Source organism: Peromyscus californicus, unplaced genomic scaffold (genome assembly GCF_007827085.1).
Source record: "Peromyscus californicus insignis strain IS unplaced genomic scaffold, ASM782708v3 Scaffold_3__1_contigs__length_106647218, whole genome shotgun sequence".
NCBI classification, from domain to species: Eukaryota; Metazoa; Chordata; class Mammalia; order Rodentia; family Cricetidae; genus Peromyscus; species Peromyscus californicus.
The window spans coordinates 86,444,278-86,467,036 of record NW_026294551.1 but is presented as its reverse complement, the minus strand read 5'-3'; the positions used below and the strand labels follow the sequence as shown (position 1 = coordinate 86,467,036).

At 43.3% G+C, this 22,759-nt stretch overlaps 1 protein-coding gene across 20 annotated transcripts in view; it reads right to left on the bottom strand.

Moving 5' to 3' along the window:
- The window catches only part of Tenm2 (teneurin transmembrane protein 2), a 1,246,916-nt gene that overhangs the window by 164,658 nt on the left and 1,059,499 nt on the right, over nt 1-22,759 (bottom strand). For all 20 annotated transcript variants that reach the window (XM_052758549.1, XM_052758552.1, XM_052758554.1 and 17 more), the window contains one exon: nt 392-587. In XM_052758549.1, coding sequence (XP_052614509.1) covers nt 392-587 — 196 coding nt within the window. The remainder of the gene's footprint in view (nt 1-391; nt 588-22,759) is intronic.

The following is a 22,759-nucleotide window of genomic DNA, read 5'->3' as shown; positions in this document are numbered from 1 at the left end:
TTTCCAAAGACTTGCACCATACGAACCTCCCTGCTGTGATGGTGACTCTTATCCCTCTGGAACCACGAGCCCCACATAAACCTTTCTTTCTCTAAGTTGCCTTTGTCACGGTGTTTTGTCACAGCAACAGAAGAGCAACTAATATACTCAGATTGGACGCATAGCACGCGGCCCCAGCTGTCTGATTTGGACACTTGTGAGCATCCTCAGGCCCAGTAGGGATTCCTGCTGATGTGCATGGAGTTCCTGTGCAGTCAGAGCCAAGTGCAGAGACTGTAGTTTGGCCTCACAGACAGTAGACACTGTCGCGGTTGCTGAATCTTCCACAGAGGGCGCCCCTCGTGCCATCCCACCCCTTACAGAGCTTCTGCTCGAGGGACCCCAGACCTACCTAAGACAACCGTGTTGAAGGAAACCATCTCCTTGTCTTTCCCGTCATTGTAGAAGGCCAGGTGCCACAGGCCCACATCCAGGTACTGCACGAACACTGCCTCGTTCTGCACCAGGGTCTGGATGCTGCGGCGTTCCCTGGGCGACTCCACCACACTCCACTTCTCCTTTCCGTCCAGGCGTTCCATGAAGTCATACTGGGGAGCAGAGAGAGGGCAGCAATGTGTAAAGCCAGTTTTAGACCTGTACCCTTAGCCAGCACAGCCCTCCTGCCCACCAGCTAATGGAGAAGTACTTTTTTTTTTAAAGATTTATTTATTTATTATGTATACAGATTTATTTATTTATTTATTTATTATGTATACAGCATGTGGGCCAGAAGAGGGCACCAGATCTCATTACAGATGGTTGTAAGCCACCATGTGGTTGCTGGGAATTGAACTCAGGACCTCTGGAAGAGCAGACAGTGCTCTTAACCCCTGAGCCATCTCTCCAGGCCGAGAAGTACTTTTTAACTAGGGTTTCGTAAAGTAAAATCAGCCGCGTAAGTTGTGATGACAGTATCAGTTACAGGTTATTACACCTATACTGATAATTACTAATTTATTTTTCATGGTGCTGGGGTTTGAACCCAGGGCCTTGCAGATGCCAGGCAAGCGCTCTGCTGCTGAACTATGATTACATCCCTTGTTCTGTTTTTATTTTGAGACGGAATCTGGATAATTTTCTTAGGTTGTCTTTGAACTTGTGATCTTTTTGCCTCAGTCTCTCAAGTAACTACATTTATAGATGCTTGCCAATACTCCAGGCTTAATTTTTATTTATATTTTGTAATGCTGGGAACTAAACCTAAGGTCGCATGTATGCGAGACAAGTGTTCTTCCACTAAGCTTTATTTCCACTCTGTGTTATTAATCCTATTTCTATTGGTCACAAGCTCTCATCGGTCATTCTGGAATAAAAAAAACAAAATTACTTTAATTGTAAGGATTCCCCCTTTGTTCTCTCTCTCTCTCTCTCTCTCTCTCTCTCTCTCTCTCTCTCCCCCCCCCCATGTGTGTGTGTGTGTGTGTGTGTGTGTGTGTGTGTGTGTGTGTGTGTGTGTGTGTTTTGTTGGGTACTGAAGCCAGGTCCTTTCCCATGTTAGGCAAATACTTTACAGGTAGAGTAGTGCTTCAGGTTGTGTCTATATTTTATAGGTATATATAGGAGATTAAAGTTCAGAAGATCCAAGCATTTTGTTTAAAGTCATATACCTCCTAAATGGCAAAGTGAAAATTGGGACAAAGTTCTGTTCAGCTATAATGCTTCTGCCTTGATAGTGCCTGGCCTTAAATAAACCAACATTTAAATATTGAACTCCAGTTCAGCGGAAACCAGGTTGTAAGTTGCTAGAGATGAACGCAACACAAATCCAACAGTTAAGGTCCATCATCCCCTGGAAAGGATGAAGGAATGGAAGGATGCAGTGTTACCCAAAACAGACTTGGCTGAAGTACCAGGTGAAATCTTACCGCAGGGAAGTGGAAGCCACTGAAAACTCTTGAGCAGTGACTGATGGGATAAAAGGACGTTCTGAGGAATTAGTTTTTGGAGGTGGGATATGAGATATTCTATAGGGAATGGAAGTAAGAAGGGAAACTGGTTTAGGAAGTGGACACTGCAGACAGTCGTGTGGCGGGGGGGAAGGAGTTTGAGAGGACAGTAAGCAAGGAGTAGGCACCCGAGGGACAATAAAGGGAGAGAAGCCACGAATTGCCCATAGGCTGGACAGGGAAGATGTAGGGGAAGGCAAAGAGGACTCCAATGTTTCTTCCTGTTGACAAGAAAATCGATAAACCCCCGGTAGAAATGGATGAGTCTCACAAACTCAAAGTCACCGCACAGAACAGTTCCTTGCACTCTGACTCCCAGAGAAGACCCTGAGCTCGGAGCTTCAGCAGATTAAAAACTTCTCTGCAGGATCAAGTGCTTTCTGCTTTCCCCTCCATGAAAAGAGTTCCACACATGGCAGACGTCAGCCATACCCCCCCTCACAACTTCACAGCCAGGAGCTCCAGGACTTGTCGAACTTTGTATCTCCCTCATCAGAGTGGCCCATTTCCCATCAGAAACACGATCGCCACAAACAAAAGACAGTGATCTCGAGCACAGAGGCTCTGCCGTTAGACAAGCCCAGGTTTGAATTCTGACTCCACACTTGCTATTGTTGGACGCTGAGTCTATTTTTATTCTCAGGGGTGGTGGCACCTGATGTTCAGGAATACCGTTACAGGGATGGCACAAGCGAATACTTAGGGCAGTGCCCGGGAAATGAGAAATTAAAAAGTACTTGGAGATGGAGGGCCACCTACTTGCAGATTGGAAGGACCCCAGGGAAGCAGCACGTGGCTCCAGCTGTTCATATGGGGAGTGAGATGGCTATTCCTGAGAAGAAGAAATGGCCCACATCTCAGTAAATAAGTGTTTGTGTGGAGCTTCCCTCTGCCCCATACTCCACTGGTCACCATTGTCCTTATGAGCTGAAATAAATGATTTGGAGGGATGTGACAAACGGACACTGCTTCCAGAGACCTTTGTAACCAAAGCATTTGTTCCCTAGCAACCTCGTAAATGTCCGACCACGAACACTGGTGTCTACAGAGTGCTGTCAGCTAGAGCAATGGCTGTAACTTCCTTGGTGGTGAGGTGAGAAGAATAGGCTTCATTTGGGGTCCGAGTTATCACCCTCATGAGGAAAAGTTTGGGGAAGGTGATTACTTGTGTGCAGCCATTGCTCATGACTAATTTGGGCATTAGTCATCTGGTGCAGAACTGGCTGGCCAGCCAAGGGACACAGAAACGGCTCAGGACTAGTGGCGGGTCTTGCTGTCCAGCCAATCAAATGACTAGGGAAGAAGGCATTTTTCAGAGTAGAGGAAGGGCATTTATTCTGGCTGGCTCCTTGGAGTCCTTCTGTGGAGGTTTAGAGGGCAGTTTTCATTTAGGGGAAATCTGCCAGCCGTGGGTTCTCAAACAAGGCCTGAATGGGAGGATGAGATGAGATACGGTGGCCCACACATCTCACTTCTGTATCCCTTTATGTCCTCCATCATTTCCTAAGCTCTTATCTTACTCCCTAAATGACACAATTGTTCTTGCGCCCATCATTAGTCCACGCAGAAGGATGTAAGCTGCAGGCACAGGGACTCGGTGGCTGCTGGAGTGTTTAGAGTGACAACGTCAGGCTTCGCTTGCCTGGGTCAGGCTCTGGGCTCTGCTCTCCACTTGCCTGTTGGCATTTTGTGTAAGCTGTCAAAGGCCTGCGCCCCTGTCTTCTTGTCCTTGCAATAGGCATGGCAATAGTTTCCATAGCAAAATGCAGCTCTAAGAATGAACTGAGCTGACATACGTGGTGCCTGGGACTGTGAGTGCTGTGTGCGCAAGCTGTGCGCTTGCAACTTCAGCCATCTTTATTAGCCGTCCCTCCCCTACCAAATCTGCCTAGAGCAGAAACTGGTCAATAAATATTTGTTAGATATAAAATGAATAAAATAGCAAGTTTGTAAATGCATGATATGGAGGGAAACAAAATTAGAATGAAGTAAGAGTTTTGTCTCCGATGATGATTTTTGCTATCTTAACTGGGTAAGAAGAGTAGAGCTGTAGCCAGCCTGGCATGACCAGTCAGAACACGTGTGTGATTGGGGGCTGTGGGCCGGGCATCTGAAAATTCATAAACACCGTGGAGATTTGAGAGATGCTCAGGACTCTGCTTCCTAGTTCATGGGCATGATAAACAATGTGTGCAGGCTTTCTCCCTCAGTTTGCCTCATTTCCCTCCCTTCTTTGGCACCGTAACTTGGTGGCCTCTGTGGCGGAGATCACTATGGTCCTGTAGTCCCTTTACTGCCAGCTGAGGATATGATCATTTAGGACAACGGAACACAAGCCATAGAATCCTTCCGATGCGGTCATCAGGTGCCCTGTGAACCTCTCACACACCCCCTCTCCTTTTCTGAGTGTGCCAGGGCATGGTACAACCTAAGGCAGCAGTGCTCAAGGTACCTGTGGCCTGGATGTGACAATCAGCACCCGGAGAAGATCCTGGAGTCGCTCTAGGAACTATCTATCCACAATTTCTGGCAACAACAAGCCTCTGAAATGGTGACCTGTCCCTTCTGCAGGCTTCATGGATCTCTCAGCTCCATTTCTCTTTCCCTTTCCTGGGTGCTCCCCAAGATGGCAGCAGATTCCAGCCTTGTTCTCATTTCTCACCAGGCAGAAGAAGACGAGTTACCCCAGAGAATGTGGCAGAGTCATCCACTGGTGAAACTGTACTTCCGTTATCGGTAGCGTGCCTATCCCAGTTTGCCAGTGGAGCATCTCAGTCGGCACACCTGGTCCTCTTTCAGCGAAACATCTGGCTTCTCTATTCATAGACTGATACAGCACAAGCATCATTCGTTGCTGCTGTGATCCAGGGAAGGGCCAGAAACACAATGTGGGTCTACGCAGCCAAGTGTGGAGACTGAAGTCCAGGGGAGGGGCCAGGAGCTAGCAAGGAGCTGCTAGGCAGGGCGGCCTGCTGGTTCAGGGTGCCTCTGTTCTCTAGGATGTGGCTTCAGACAGTGGTCCGCCAGTGTACCTGACAGAGGGGTGTTCCTATAAGGACAGCAGTTCCAGAAGCCTGGCTAAAGCTCCATCTTCACTGAGGACTGATAACTCAGGTTCAGTTCCTTTGCTCCAGGAACTTGTGGTAATCCATCCAGGAAATGGGGACATTCAGGGACCATGCTCTGCTGAGCTGGCTATAAAGGTCATGGCGTGACACATTCTAACAGGTCTACAGTTCCCTGAAGGGCATTAGGAGTGCATAACCCAGTCATAACAGAAGAGACACAAGTGGCCTCTGTCTCTTTAACACTGATGGGGCGGGGGGAGGAGGGAACAGGACAATAACCTGGAATAGACAACATCCCTCTTCCTCAAAGTGCTCTCTCTCTCTCTCTCTCTCTCTCTCTCTCTCTCTCTCTCTCTCTTCCTCCCTCTTCCCTCCTTCCCTCCCTCTCTCTCCCTCTCCCTCCCTCCCTCTCTCTCCCTCTCCCTCCCTCTCTCTCTCTCTCTCTCTCTCTCTCTCTCTCTCTCTCACTCTCTGACCTTGGAGAAACAACCCCAGCTGACATGCAGTGAGAGGGCTGTGCCTGTGAGCCGTCAGTCATGCCCGAAAGTGGCATGAAAATGCAACTTTTACGAGAGCTGGAGTGGCAAAGAAATAAACCACAGTAAATATTTGACTGATCCAATTATAAATCTCCCCAATTCTTGGCAGAGAGCGAGGAGGAATGGTAATTAAGATAACTTAGTGGGTTTCCAGAGGAGCTGGTGGAGAGAAGAGACACCCGCCCTGGCTGAGCCTAAGCCAGGGGGCCTGTCACTTTCCCAGAAAGGAAAGCGGCCATCCACACACAGGGAGCATACAACCCCCAGGTTGCTGCTGGAAGCCTCCAGAATACAAAGCTGCCAAAGAGGGCAAGGTTAAAGACAGACCCATTGCCCTTCAGGAAGATGTTATTACTGGGTCCAGGACCCTGGGAAACTGGAAAATAACTTTTCTGTCACTTGGAACATGTGCTTGCTGAGGGTTGACGCGACTGGGAAAAGCAATAAAAGGTGACATTTCCCAGAGCTAGCCTGCCACTCCGCTGTTCCCCTTGCAGCATCCTGGCAGCATCCTTGGTCTCCTATGTCCGAAGCTGAGTCTCTCTCAGTGGACAGGGCATAGGCAGCAGGTGGTGGGATTGTAGGGGGCAGCATGTGCGAGCTGGGGCTGCTTGGCGTCCCCATTACCATGCAGCCTGGCTGCATTCAGTGGCAGGAATGACTTGGCACAGAAGGTCCCTCGAGCCTTGCACATCTGTCTCTGCCAGCCAGGCCTGGGGCACAGTGGGTCCAGCTGAGTTCTCATCTAGGCTCAGCACAGCCTTTCTGCTGGTTTTCCAAGGGGCTGCGGGAAGAGTGAAAGGTAGAAGAAGGGCCAAGGCTGAATTGGGGCGGGGTGGGGGGGGATGGGGGCGGGCGCGGGTAAGGCTTGCCTGAGTGGGCCTGACTGTGAGGGCAGAGATCAACCTTAGAGTGAAGGCCTTCCTGAGCTCCAATACAGGAAACTGGGTTGCTTTTCCAGATCAGGTAAGAGTCCACAAGCCCTTTGGAGACAGGGAGGACCCAGCTGAGGTCCTTAACACCAGGAGTCAGGTAGGGTCCACCCAGGAGGGTGGAATTCTTGATTCATTCCTACATAGCTTCTTGCCCTGGCAAAAGAGTTCTCATCAAAAGTAAGAAGAGTTTATTGTGATTTAGCACTTGCTTTTTGTTTGTTTGTTTGTTGTTGTTTTTGTTTTGTTTTCTTCTGAGACCGGGTCTCACTATGCAGCCCTGGCTGTCCTGGAACTCACTCTATAGACCAGGCAGGCCTTGAATGCACAAGAATCAGCCCACCTCTGCCTCCCATGTGCTGGAATTAAAGGTATGTGCCACTATACCTGGCTTTTTAAAAATAATATTTATCCTATTTTAAATTATGTGTGTATATGAATAACTGTGTGTGTGTGTGTGTGTGTGTGTGTGTGTGTGTTTGAGAGAGAGAGAGAGAGAGAGAGAGAGAGAGAGAGAGAGAGAGAGAGTACATGTACCCATGGAGGCTGGAAGAGGGTTCCCTAGGAGTGGGAGGCACAAAAAGCTGTGAACTGTCTGATACGGGTGCTGGAAACTGAACTCATATCCTCTAGAAGAGCAGTAAATGTTCTTAACCTCTGAGCCATCTCTTTAGCCTTGCTCTTTCATTATTTTGAGTTTTTTCTTTTTCTTTTCTTTCTTTTTCTTTAAATCTTACTGTGTAACCCAGGACAGATTGAAATCCATGGTTGTGTGATTTGAATGAGAATTGCCTCATTGTAAGGAGTCTTTTTCTGGCCCACCAGCCAGCTCCCAAATAATGGCATGGAGACATATTATTAATTATGAAAGCTCAGCCTATCGCTTAGACTTGTTCCTAACTAGCTCTTATAACTTAATCAGTTTCTATTTATCTACTTTTTACCATGTGGCTTTTTACCTTTTTTTCATTCTGTATGTCTGACTCCCTCCATGTCTCCTCTGAACCTCGATTATGGCCTCCTACTTTCCTCTCTCTGCCTGGAAGTCCTGCCTAGTTATTGGCCATTCGGCTCTTTATTAAACCAACCACAGCAATATATCTTCACACAGTGTACAGATATCCCACAACACCCCATATTCTTATGCTTTTGAATGCTTGGTCCTCAGTTGGTAGAACTGTTTGGGAATGATTAGGAGGTTTGCTCTTGTTGGAGGGGGTGTGTCACTGGGGGTGGGCTTTGAGGTTTTAAAACCTCACGCCATTCCCAGTTAGCTTTCTCCTCCTCATATTTGCGGATCAGATGTAAGCTCTCAGCTACTGCTCTAGCTCCATGCCTGCCTGCCTGCTGCCATGCTCCCTGCCATGATGGTCATGGACTCTAACCCTCTGGGACTGTGAGCCCACACATTCAATGGTTTCTTTTAGAAGTTACCTCGGGCACGGTGTCTTGTCACAGCAACCGAAAAGAAATGGAGACAATGATTCTCCGTCTCCACCTCCCAAGTACTGAGATTATAGGTGTGTGCCACCAGGCCTGGTTTCTGGCTGGCACTTGTGTCCAATGTAGTGACAAATGTTGATGTGTGTTATCTCATTTCACGTTCCTAAAAGCCTCTGCCTTTGCTTTCATATCTTTGGAGGGAACAGTGGCTGCTGCAGGGTTGGAGAAGGCACCACATACCCTGGAGCAGGGAGGGCTGCAGTCCTGGGCTTGAATTTGATTTTCAGGAATCAAGACAACCACAGGCAGCTGCTCTAGATGCCAGCTTAGCTGGTAGCTGGCTTGGCTTGTGGGTCCTTTCAAGATGCCACTGAAGGAAGAACTCAGCTGGGCTTGGGCAGAACAGGTAGAAAGAATGCGTGGGCAGCCCTGTTGGTTTTTCTGGGTGCCGGTCACACCTGGACTACTGCTTCTCTGAGAGCCAGCCCCTTTCCAGCTCCCTTCTCTCTCTTCCATGTGTTCTAGCCACACTGTTTGCTCTCTTCTTATAGCACACCAACACATCTCAGTCTAATGACGTTGGCACCAGCTGCTCCCTCTTGCATGGCTGCCCTTCTCCTGCCCACACAGCTGTCTGCTGCTCGTCAATCCTGTCTTTGCCTACACGTTGTCACTTCAGAAAGGATGCCTCTGACCACCCACTCTAAAATACGTTTCTTTGTTTCCATTCTCAGCAGAAGCCTATTACTCTGACAAATCTTGTTATTCACCAATTTAGAGCTCACCTCTGTCTTCTTGGATACGAGCCCCCTACAGGGTGGAGTTTATATCGAGTGACAGAACATATGTGGTGGCCCAGTGGGGGTGAGTGAGTATACATAGGGTGTGGGTGTGTATTTAAAAAATAAAGCACACTCATCCACTACACCACCCTGGGACCATGTAGCATCCTGCACCTGACCTCAGATAGGGACCACCAGCATAGCATCTACCCCACCTATTTCTACCTTTAGGGTATTGGGGCATCCTGTGACCCACCCCTACAGAACACTGCCCACTCCCACTCGGACCTAGTCCCTGCCACCAAAGTACTACTCCTAGAGCCCAACACACTGCCTGCAGACATACGAAGACTGCCTGTAAGAACCTACTAAGCCTGTGGGTTTGCTCCTGGGCTCAGAAGTTGCACCTGTTCTAGTTGGTCTGAGACCACTTCTGATACCCCATTCACATATCAACAGAGTTGCTACAAGACTGAACTTCAAGCACCATTCAGCTGGTCCACCACCTGAAAAGTTGGGGAAACAGCCAAGATCCAAACACCCACTCAACAAAGGTGAGACCAGATAGTCATACCAGTAACCACCACCAGTCACCTAAATGCAGATGCCTAGGTCTCACTGCAAAAATCCAAACTACATAAATAACCAAGACAACATGCTTTCTCCAGAAATTAGTACTCCCATCGTAATGTTTCCTGAGAAAGACAACTTAACTGATACACAAGACAATGACTTCAAAATAGCAATTATAAAGATGTTAAAAAAATTCAAAGAGAATAAGAATAAATATCTGAATGAAGACAGAAAAACAGTTGAATGAAATAATGAAAACAATTTAAAATATGGAAACAGAATTTAATAAAGAGATAGAATCTCTGAAGAAAAGCCAAACTGAAATAAAACTTGAAATGAAAAACTCAGAAAGTCAAACAAAAGGCTCAGAGGAAAGTCTCAATAGATTGGATCAAGTAGAAGAGAGAATATCAGGCCTCAAAGACCAGGTAGCGAATTGGATCACCCAGTCAAATAAAATGCTAAATCTAAACAAATACACAAAACCAGGAATGGAAAATCCAGAAATTCTGGGATTCTATAAAAAGACCACACCTATGAATGTGTAGATGAAAGAGAAGAAACCTAGTTTAAAGGCACAGAAAATATTTTCAACAAGATCATAGAAAAAAACTTCTTAAATCTTATACCCATCAAGATGCTAGAGGCATACAGAACACCAAACAAACAGGGCCAGATATTTTCCATGTCACATAATAATCAAAACACTAGGTGTATAGAAAAAAGAAAAGATATTGAAATCTCCAAGAGAGAAAGACCAAGTCATATACAAGGCAGGCCCACCAGAATAACACCTTACTTTTCAGACAGCCTAGATTAATGATCTACAAGTCTGAAAGACCACAGATGCCAACCTAGATTACTATACCCAGGAAAAATATCAATGGTGGGTTCTAGATAGATGATTCAGTGGTTAAGAGCACTGGCTGCTCTTCCAGAGGTCTTGGGTTCAATTCCCAGCACCTACACAGTGGCTTACATCTGTCTATAACTGTAGTCCTATGGGATTTGATCTTCTTCTGATGTGTAGATATACATGTAGACAAAAAAAATCTAAATACATAAAATAAATAAATTGTAGCACGAATCTTAACAGGTCTTATTAATAAAAACAAACCCAGGGCCAGGTATTGGGGTGAACGCTAGACGATCAGAGAAACAGAATAACCACAGCCACCTCACCTCGCCAATTCCTCAGCTGATCTCATTTCCTCAAACTGGAAGCCTCTGTGTCCTCATCTGAATGGATCTCAATTGAACTGCTGCTCAAAAGCCTAAAAGCTTAATCAGGCCTAAAAAACCTCTAGGTTCTGGTCCTCACACCTTATATACTTTTCTGCTTCCTGCCATCACTTCCTAGGATTAAAAGTGTGTGTTACCATGCCTGGCTGTTTCCAGTGTGGCTTTGAACTCACAGAGATCTGGATGGATCTCTGCCTCCAGAATGCTAGGATTAAAGGTGTGTGTGCCACCATTTTCTGGGCTCTATGTCTATCTAGTGGCTGTTCTGTTCTCTGACCCCAAATAAGTTTATTAAGGTTCACAATATATTGGGGGACACAGTATCACCACAATAAATCTTTAAAAATCTATGAATCATAATCCCAGGAGAAAGCCAAACTTCCTATGATAAAAAGAGATTTAAGGAATTTATGTCCAGTAAGTCAGCCCCACAGAAGATACTAAAAGGAATACTTTTGTCTTAAGGATCAAACACATCCAAAAGAGCATGAGGAATAAGTAAATAATTCCAGAACAATTCATCAGAAGATGTCTAAGAAAACACCATCACAACAAAACATCAGGAATTATTAAATACTGCTTAATAACGACTCAATATTAATGGTCTCAGTTCCCCCAATTGAAAGTTACAGACTAACAAATTGGGTTAGAAAACAGAATCCATCTTTTTGATTCCTTCAAGAAACATACTTCACCATTAAAAGATACCACCTCAGGGTAGAAAGATAAAGGTATAACAGGGAGAGCTATTTTACTCTATGACAAAATAAGCTTCAAGGCCACACTAGTCAGAAGAGAGAGGGAAGGATATTTCATACCCAATAAAGAAAAACCCTGCCCCAAAGATACTACAGTTCTAAACAGTTATGCACTAAACACAGGAGCACCTAATTTCATAAAAGAAATGCTATTAACTCTAAGATCACAGATTGACCTCAGCACAGTGATGGTGGGTGACCTCAATACCCGACTCCCAACAATATATGGGTCATCCAGACAAACCTATTAGAGAAATCCTGAAGTTAAATGACATCAGAAATCAAATGGATATACAGACTTTTATAGAACATTCCACCCAAACACTAGAGAATACATTATCTTTTCAACAGCCCATGGAACTTTCTCCAAAATCAACCACAAAGTAGGATACAAAGCAAGTCTCAGCAAATGAAGAAAAATTGAATCATATCATGCATCTATCTGACCACCAAGGAATAAAATTTGCATAACAGCAACAATAGAAACTGCAGAAAATAAACAAACTCATGGAAACAAAACAACATACTATTGAATGAAAATTTGGTCAAGGAAGAAATCAAGAAGGAAATTAAAAAAAAATTCTAAAATTGAATGGATATGGAAACCCAACAGGTGAAAAGTCTATGAGACACAATGAAGGCAGTCCTAAGATGAAAGTTTATAGCACCGAATGCCTACATAAAAATTGGAGAGATGACATATTAACAACTTAATAATACACTTGAGGTCCTAAGAGAAACCTAAAAGAGTATATGACTGGCCTGGAGAGATGGCTCAGTGGTTAAGAGCACTGGCTGCTCTTCCAGAGCATCTAAGAATTCTGGGATACAATCAAGAGACCAAACTTAAAAATCTACAAGATAGAAGAAAGTGTTGAGACATAATGAAAGGCACAGAGATTGTATTTAATAAAATTATAGCAGGAAATCCCTTAAATTTGGAGAAAGAGATGGTCATCCAAACACCAGAAGCATTTAACATACCATAGACATGACTAGAGAAGAGTCATCCCACAAGGCTCCATAGTCAAAATGTCAAAAGGAATCAATTTTAACAACTACGGGGAAGAACAGCAACTTATCTACAAACGTAAGTTCATTAGACTAATATCAGACCTCCCGTCAGTAACTCTAGAAACCAGGAAGTTATTAAACAATACATTTCAAGTCTTGAAAGTAGATAACTGCTAAGTAAATTTATCCTTTGAAACTGAGAGAAAAATTAGGCCATTTCTAAACAAGCACAAACGAAGGACATTCACAACCAAGCCCAAGCCAGTAAGAAGGTAACCTCATACTGATTAAGGAAACAATCTATCAAGAGAACACTGCTATTGTAAAAATATATGTACCAAACATGTGTATACTTAATATAAAACAAACACCACTAGAGGTGAATCCACAGGTTAATCTTAGCACAATACTAGTGGGTGACTTCAACACCCTACTTTCACCAATACACAGGTCATCACACACACACACACACACACACACACACACACACAAAAAAAAAAAAAAAAAAAACAACCCAGCAAAACATCTAAATTAAATGAAACCATAAATTAAGTAGATTTAACAGACATCTACAGAACATTCCACTCCAATATTGCAGAATATACATTCTTCTCAGCAGCCCATAAAACTGTCTATAAGATAGGTCATATATTAAGACACAAAGCAAGTCTTAACAAATAAAGGAAAACTGAAGTAATTACTTGTAGTCTATCTGATCACAATAGAATAAAATTAGGAATCAATAGCAAGAGGAAAATGTAGCACATATATACATTCAAAGAGATGAGCTCCTGGAGAGTTTTTGTTTTTCTGTTTTTTTTTTCTAGTTCTGGGGACCAAGTCTTGGGCCTTGAGCTTGTTAGGCAAATCCTCTACCATGTCGTTAAACTCTTAACTCCCGCACATAGAGATTAAATAGCACATTATTGAATGATGAATGGGTAACTGAAGACATCAAGAAATCAAGAAAAAAAATCTGAAGGGTGCTATGTAGGCTCTTAGGGGGAGAAAAGGCACCATTGGGTCCTGTCCAACTGTGAGTCCTGTGATCTATACGACCAAGTGCAAAAATGGCACTACCATTATTGGGGTAACTAACTGTTCTTCAACTTGACTTTACACTCACTCACTCCATAGGAGGAAAGCCATGTTGGACACTGTAAGTCTGACTTAGAAAATATGGTTGAGGAGATCTTAGGCCATAGCAGGGAACTGAATACAGTTGTTTTGATAAATTGACACACTGTTAAGCTGTCATCTAAGTATTTATAATATTTACCCAGAGAAAAAAACTACTCTAATTCTTAATCAGTGAAGCCTCTTCCAGTGAATGATGGAGAATGAAGAAAATCATGGCTGCACAAGTGAGTGAGCAGAAGTGATGTAGGAGTGCTCATCAAAAGATATTTGGGCTGGAGAGATGGCTCAGCGGTTAAGAGCACTGGCTGTTCTTCCAGAGGTCCTGAGTTCAATTCCCAGCAACCACATGGTGGCTCACAGCCATCTGTAATGAGATCTGGCGCCCTCTTCTGGCATGTAGGCAGAACACTGTATACATAATAAATAAATCTTTAAAAAAAAAAGATTTAAAAAAAAGATATTTCTTTATACCATCCTCACTAAGTGTCAGGAAACATTGCAGAAGAAGGGGAGCAAAGATCGTAAGAGCCAGAAGACAAGGAAAAGGACTGTAAAATGTCATCTTCTGGCAAGACATGGCCATTGCAATCATGAGCTCACAGCAGCTGTGGATGCCTACAAAAGAGTCAGGCATGGATAGAAGAGGGACTCACGGGGCCTTACCTCTTGCTGCTTAACTATTTGCTACTGATGGATACAGGGAGCAGGGAAATCCTTGCCTTCAGTTCTGTGTCCACCAATGACTACACCAGGTTCCACCAGACACTTCTAATCCAATGGTCACACAGACGGCCTTTGTTAAACTAAATAGGTCACAAAACAAAACTAAAAGTCATGTACCTGGGGAAGGGATTGGTTGACAAGAGTTGTTAGGAATGGGAAGTAGATACGAGGGGGCAATGGTGAGGACAGTAATCAGACATATATGTATATATGACATCAAACAACAAAATTAATTAACCTTGTTGCATGAAAAAGATTAGGAAAGAAATTAATGAAATAGAAGTGAGAAAACAGTACAAAGAATTTATTAAACAAAAATTTGATTCTTATAATTGACAAACCCTTAGCCAAACTAAGCAAAAGAGAGAAGAGACCAAAGTAAAAACAATTAGAGACGAAATTTGAACCATCATAACAATTACTGAAGAAATTCATAAACTCACTATGACATATCTTAAAAACATATTACACTGAATTGGAAAATCTAAAAGAAATGGATGAACTTCTAGATGCATATGATCTACCAAAATTAAACCAAGATGAGATAAATAATTTAAACAGATCTATAAGAAGCAGTGAGATTGAACAAGTAATAAAAAATTTCCCAACTATAAAAAGCCATGGCCCAGATGGACTCATTGCTGAATTCTACCAGACCTTCCAAGAACTGACACCAAAGCTTCTCAAACTATTCCACAAAAACAGGAAAAGAAGGAACAGTACCAAACTCTATTTATGAAGGCAGTTATCCCAAAACCCAAAATGGATTAAAAACATAACAAAAAAGAAAGTTATAAACCAATATTCCCGATGAACGTAGATACAAAAAATTTCAACAAAATACTTGCAATCTTAGTTCAAGAATACATCAAAATGTTACTTTTCATGACCAAGCATGCTTTGACAATTAATGTAGGGATGGTTTAACAAATACAAATAAATAAATGTAATAAATCGCATAAATGGACTCAAGGGCAGAAAGCACATGGTCATCTCAGCAGATACAGAAAGGGTTTTCTAAGAAAATCCAACACCCCTACATGATAAAAGTCCTAAGGAAACTCAGAATATAAGGAACATACCTTAACATAATAAAGACTACTTACGACAAACATAGAACAATCATTGTATTTAATGGGGGAAACACTCAAAACATTCCCACTAAAATCAGGGATAAGACAAGGGTGTCCACTTTCCTCTCATTCAATACAATGCTAGAACTCCCAGCTACAGCAATAAGATATGAGAAGCAAATAAAAGAGATGGAAATAGAAAAGTATCTATGGTGGTTTGGATGGGAATGGCCCCCATAGGTTTATGTATTTGAATGCTTGGTTGGTAGAACAGTTTGGGAAGGATTCAGAGGTGTGGTCTTGTTAGAGGAGATGTGGCACTGGGGGCAGTCTTTGAGGTTTAGAAAGCCCATGTTATTTTCTATTAGTTCTCTCTCTCTTTCTTTCTTTCTTTCTTTCTTTCTTTCTTTCTTTCTTTCTTTCTTTCTTTCTTTCTTTCTTTCCTCCTCCCTCCCTCCCTCCCTCCCTCCCTCCTTCCCTCCCTCCCTCCCTCCCTTCTTTCTTTCTTTCTTTCTTTCTTTCTTTCTTTCTTTCTTTCTTTCTTTCTTTCTTTCTTTCTTTCTTTCTTTCTCTCTGCCTCATGGTTGTGTCTCAACATGTAAGCTCTCAGCTACTGCTCAAGTGCTATGCTTGCTGTCTTGCTGTCATGCTTCCCACAATGATGGTCATGGACTCTAACCCTTGAAAATGGTAAACTCCCAATAAACTCTTTCTTCTATAAGTTTCCTTGGTCATGACATCTTATCACAGCAATAGCAAAGTAACTACAACAGCCTCCTTATTTGAAGATGTTGTGATTCTAGATATAAGAGACCCCAAAGACTCTTTTCCAAGGAAAGTCTTAGATCTGATAAACACTTGGGGAAAAACCAGCAGGATACAAAATTAACATAAAAAATCAGTAGCCTTCATATATTCCAATAACAAACATGCTGAGGAAAAAATTAGGGAAACAATCTCACTAAAAATTGCCTCAAAAATTTCTGGGAATGAACTACCCAAGGATCTGAACAACCTCTATTATTAACATTGAGACACTAGTGTAGACGAATTTCTAAACAGTTTTACTAAATAAGAAACACAGAGTCAAATACAGGTGTGAAAGCCATAGAGATCATAGAAATAGTGAGAGTCACCAGCTAACCTTAGCTTACCACACTGCTGTAGTTTCCCAAGAGAACCAGCTTCTTCCTGTCTAATATTGCCTTGCTGTTCTGCCTTCTCATTGGCTCTTAGCCCAGCCACCTCACTTCTTTGTCACTGCCTGTCTGTATAGACCTCTAGGTCTCTATGGTTGGTACTGGGATTAAAGGTGTGTGTCACTACGCTTGGTTGTTTCTTAGTGTGTCCTTGAACACACAGAGACTCTGCTTGCCATGTGATCGGATTAAGGGTGTGTGCTACCACCACCTGCCTTTTGTTTATGGCTGGCTATGACCTCTGATCTCCAGGCAAACTTTATGTATTAACATACAAATAAAATATCACCACATTTCAGCACAAATAAAATATCACCACACACTAGAGGATGGGGAAGAATTCCCATATTCATGTATTGGAAATATCAACATTGTGAAAATAGCCATCTTACCAAAATATCTTACCGAAAGCAATCTGCATATTCAATACAATCTGCATCAAAATGTCAAAACCACTTTTCACAGAAATAGAGAAACAGTCTTAAAATTCATTTGGAAACAGAGAAGAACTCAGGTAGCTAAAGCAACCCTGAGCAAACAGTATAATACTGGAGGTATTCAATTTCAAATGTAGTACAGAACCATAGTCACGGAAGCAGAATGGCACTGGTAAAAAAACAAGCAAACAAACAAGACCACATGTGGATCAACAGAACAGAAAATGCTGACATAAACCCATGTGAGGACAACCACTCGATTTCTTTATTATTTGTTTTTGAGATTATAACATAATTACATCATTTCTCCCTTCCCTTTCCTCCCTCCAAAGCTTCCCATACACCCCTCCTTGCTCTCTTTCAAATTCAAGGACTGTTTTGTTCGTTAATTATTGCTATATACACATATGTATATATATACATACACACACAAGTATATATATACCTAAATATATAAGTATAATGCCCTTAGTCTGTATGATTTACTTGTATGTATGTTTTCAGGGCTGACCATTTGGTATTGGATAAACAGTTGGCATACTCTTCCCTGGGGAAGACTATTTCTCCCACTTTTAGTTTTCCTTAGTTTTTTGTGTAGGGTTTAGGCCTCATGTGATTTCCCTCGTACATGTTAGTTAGTGTGTCTATTGTTGTCCTTGTTCAGCTTATGTTTGGGCAGTCATGTTGGCGAGACCTCATGCTGCAGCTTTTGGTATTTGTTGGCGACCCAATCTCAAAGCAAACTCCCTGTTCCTCTGGCTCTTACAATCTTTCCATCCCCTTCTTCTGCAGTGCTTCCTGAGCCTTAGGCAGCCACCTGATTTTTGACAAAGAAGCAATAAATACTTATTGGAGAAAAGAGCTTCTTCTATAAATGGTGCTGAACGAACAGGATATCCACAGGAAAAAGAGTGAAGAATGAAAACAGATCACCTTACACAAAACCAAATGCCAAATGAATCAGTGACCCAAATCTTCTCAAATGCTAGAGGAAAAAAAATTAGAGAAAACACTTCAAGATGTAGACACAGGTAAGAACTTTCTGCATATGATCCTGGTCCCTCAGAAAATAAGACCAATTACCAACAAATAGGACCTCATGAAATTAAAAATGCTTCTATACAGCAAAGCAAATAGTTAACTGAGTCAAATGGCAGCCTGCAGAATGGGATAAAACCTTTGCTAGCTATCCATTTAACAGAGGAGAAATACCTGGAATTTATTAAGAATTAACAAAATAAAACAACGAGAACAACAAAAATGAACTAAAAACCAAAAACTGAGCATCAACAAATAACCCAATAAAAAATGGACTAAGGGGCTGAGGTGAGGGTTCTCAAAAGAAGAAATCCAAATGTTTGACAAACACTTTAAAATGTGTCCAATATCCTTAGCCACTGAGGAATGAAAATGAAAACTATTCTGAGAGCTCTCTTCCTCTGTCTGAATGGCTACAGTAAGAAGATGAAGGACCACCAATGTTGGAGAGAGAGTGGAGAAAGAACTCTTCCTGTTGCTAGAAGTGTGATCTGGTGGACCTACTACTGAGTTGGTATGATGGTTTCTCAGAAAGCTAAAAATAGCATTACCATAGGATCCAGCTATACCACCCAAAGGACTCTACGCCATACTAGAAAGATACATGCCCATCTGTGTCCATTGCTGCTCTATCCACAATAGCAAGAAAATGCAATCAACACCATCAAGAGATGGAAATGTGGAGCTACACATGATGGGATTTTATTAAGCAGTGAAGGAAGATGAATGTATGAATGTGCTGTTCCTCCATAAGAGGAACAAAAGGAGGCTTTAAGGGAGAATGGAAGGGAGGATAATAGAATACATGTGAAATGGAAGTGAAGGAGGAATCCTGGGGATGCAAGTATTTATGAGAGGATGGAGGATGAAGGAGAGGACGGGCGGAGAAAGGGTCAACCTAAACCTTGGAAGTGACTCACACTTCCAAAGGTTTCGGTCCGTAGTAGCTGGCTCCTTTTAGGCTTGTGGCAAGAAAACAAATTACAACAAATGCTGGCGAGGATTCGGGGAAAGAAGAACTCTGCTCCACTGCTGGCTGGAGTGTGAACATGTGTAGCCACTGTGGAAGTCAATATGGAGTTTCCTAAGAACATTAGAGTAGACAGCTTCAAAAACAGAACCTACCATGTGACCCAACTCTACCACTCCTGGGTATGTAATCAGAGGACTCAGTGTGCCACAGAGGTATTCACATTCGTGTTTATTGCCACGGTACTCCCACAGCTAAGACACAGTCAGCTTAGATGTCACCAGATAAAGAATGTGGTGGTGCATACACAAAACAGGACTTTTTTCCATTGTAAAGAAAACTGAAATCATTATATTTACAGGAAAATGTATAGAACAGGAATTCATTGTCAAATGACACACACCATACTCAGACAAATACTGCATGTTTTTCTTATCTGCAGAATCTAGATTTTAAGCACGCACGTGTGTGTGTGTGTGTGTGTGTGTGTGTGTGTGTGTGTGTGTGTGTACCATGAAAGAAGAAAGGGGACCCTAAGATAAAGAGACCTTAAGGGGTAGAGGAAGAGAAAATAATGGAATACATGAGGTACTAAAGTAGAAGGGGATTCTTTGGAGAAAAAAGAAGTGACCGAGAAGGGAGTAGGGAGAACAGAGCAGAAAGGGGGTGAATAGGAATGAAGTATACTGACATATAAGTATTAAAATGCTTTAATGGGACCCATCACTTTGTAAGTTAACTAAATAATTTGGTTTAAAGTTTATGTTCCCAGTGGGAAGGTGACTTAGGGCCTTAGAGTTCTTGTATGCTTTCTCCTTTAAAAAAAGATATTTGCTTCAGTCTGGGATGCGCATCTAGGCCTGCATATGTACCAACTCAACATGGGGGTACAGCCATGAGGTCCCCAGAGGGATGTCCTTTCCATACTTCCAGCTTGCAAGACTCAGTTCAAAAAAGAGAAGCTGCATCTTGGGTGTGAGCTGGGGGCTAAGAAACAGCATCTCCCACTGGGCGTGGTGGCGCATGCCTTTAATCCCAGCACTTAGGACACAGAGGCAGGTGAATCTCTGAGTTCTAGGCCAGCCTGGTCTACAGAGCAAGTTCAAGGAGAGCCAGCACTACACAGAGAAACCTTGTCTCAAGATACCAAAAACAGACAACCAAGAAAAAAAAGAAGACAACAGTGGACAGAGGATCTAGCTCAGCGGTGGATTAGTTCCCCGGCACCGGTGAGGCTCTGAGTTAGAGGTCCCAGAAATGCAAAAGTCAAAACAGAGAACAGGCACCTTGTAAAGTGCTGTTCCAGTCTACATCCAAGGATATATCTTCACTTATCTCCTGCTTAGAAAGACTTTCCCCTCTTTTTCCATCACTACACTTGCTTAGCACACAATTCATCTTGGGTGGCTGCTCCTCCTGAAGGCCACTCTGCAATCCTTCCCAGGTTAGAAGGGTCCTAGGTTTATGTCTCATGACTTGCTGCATCCTTAAACCTTCAGGAGTAACAATAGCTAACAGGTGTTGACTGTGTGGCTGAAGCATGGAGCAAATGATATACGGCATGAGCTTTGAGGATCGTACAAGAATGCAGTATTCGCAGGAGGCCTGCTGCTCACCCTTTGCCTACACAGAGAGAGGTGTCTAGAGGCTCACATGGAGGGAGGCACAATCTCCCAGCAGAGGTACCCAAACCTTGCTTGCTCTCATATTTGTCGGGGGATGGGAGGAGATAAGAGTCACTTGATATAGTAGGCACACCCTGAGTACTGCAATCCAGACTAGAGCCTTAAGGATTGTTGAAAACTCAGTTTTCCTATCAGTACCAGCTTTGGCCAGAGGCCCAGCCATCCTCCCTGTAGAGCCCCTGGTTGCTAGGCTACCTGAGAACGAGTAGTGAGGACCGCAGACCAGTTAGACTGATTGATTGATCTCTGCAGGGCGCTTACTATTTGTGGGGCGTTCTCTCATTTACTCTCACAACAACCTGATGAGGAATGGTCCTCATGTTGTGGATGCTGAAATGGAATCCGGAGAGATGAACCCGGGGTATGTCAGCCACTGCACCGCACGGCGAGGTAAAATTCAAACTCTGCCCAGGAAAGCTGCCCAGTATCCTTTCTCATCTGCCCCAGTCAGTACCTCAGGGCCTTCCCCACTTGATGCTGTCCTCTGTGCTAGTCACTTTTACACTGTTGTGACAGGACATTTGAGAAAGCCAGTTAAGGGAGGAAAGGTTTGCTTTGACTCACACTTCCAAAGGTTTCAGTCCGTAGTAGCTCCTTTTAGGCTTGTGGCAAGGCAGGGACATCATGGCTAAAAGGCAATGTGGACAAAAGCCACTTGCCTCACAGCAGCCCAGGAGGCCATGGCAGGAAGGGGCAGGGACAAGATCACCCTTCAAAAGTCCCAGTGACCCACTTCTTCCAACTAGGCTTCACCAACAAATAGTCCATTCGGTTATCAATTTATCGAGGATTAATCTGCTAATAAAGTTGGCACTCCTATAACCTGATCACCTCCCAACAGAACTAGTCTCTGGGAACCAAGCCTTCAACACAGGACAGTTCATATTAAAACCGTGTATGGAACTGTAGTGTGTGTGTGTGTGTGTGTGTGTGTGTGTGTGTGTGTGTGTACGCATGCTTAATTTCTCAGACAGTTTCTTACTGAATCTCAGGGTTGGCCATTTCAGCTAGACTGGCTGGCTAGATGAGCCCCTGGATTTACCTGTTTTCACCCCTACAGCAGCACTGGAGTTACAGGTACACACTACCACACGGGCTTTTTCTTTAGATAGGTGCTGGGGTTCCAAAATCATTCCTTCCTGCTTGTGCAGAAAACACTTTACCCAAAGAGCCATCTCAACTGAGACATCTCAACATCGTCTTTTTTTTTTTTTTTTTTTTTTTTTAGCTTGTATCTCCTTAAAGTAGAGATGACGTCTTTTATTTCCATATCTGCAGTATAGACATTCCACGAACATTTGCTGAGCCTGTGAATGGGCAGATTTCATACTTCATTATCCCACAAGGCAAACCCCTCATTATGTCGCCTTTTGATCTAGTCCATGAGTAGAGTGGAAGATACTTCTCTGAAGACCAAATAACCCTGACAGCCTTGGGGTCAAGCTCAGTGAAACCCACGAACAACTCAAGTCTCCTCCAAGATGCACAAAGACTGCATGCACCACCACAAGCCCAGGGGTGTGCACGTTCTACTGTTCAGTGCCCTGCTGACACGGTTTCTTGTTTATGTCACCTTCCCTTCTAATTGTCTTTAGCTAACTCTTCATCAAAAATGTCACAGTTGGCTCCTTGCCCTCCCAAGATCAATAGGAGGGCTTCATGCAAAAATATATCAAACACATCACCAAGGAGAGGGAACCACGGGGAATGTGTCCAGTCACCAAACCACTTCCCAGGCACCAAAGAGGAGCTGACTGGCAGGTACTGAGTGGCTTCTCAGCTTGTCCTGGCTAAGCTGTTGGCCTGGCAGGGGCATGGCTTTGGGTAAGTGATCCTGAGTTTCCACTCTTTCTTCCCTGTGGTGTACATGACACAGGGACTTTCCTCTGCGGCCATGTCAGTGTGGCTCCTGGCAGCACTTGGTGTCTGCATTCTTAGGACTATTGTTAGAAAGCCTTGACACACTTCGAGTTCTCTGAGCAGCAATTCCATTCAAATAATTCATCACAAGGAAATTATTAAAAAGTCCATGCACATGGATCTCAAAGCTGCTTACTGAAGAATGATTTATAATACTAAAAAGGAGGATTGGCTAACTTTTTTTTTTTTTAAATCTGGACTATTTTTTAGGCACCTAAAAAGATTTAAGAAAGAATAT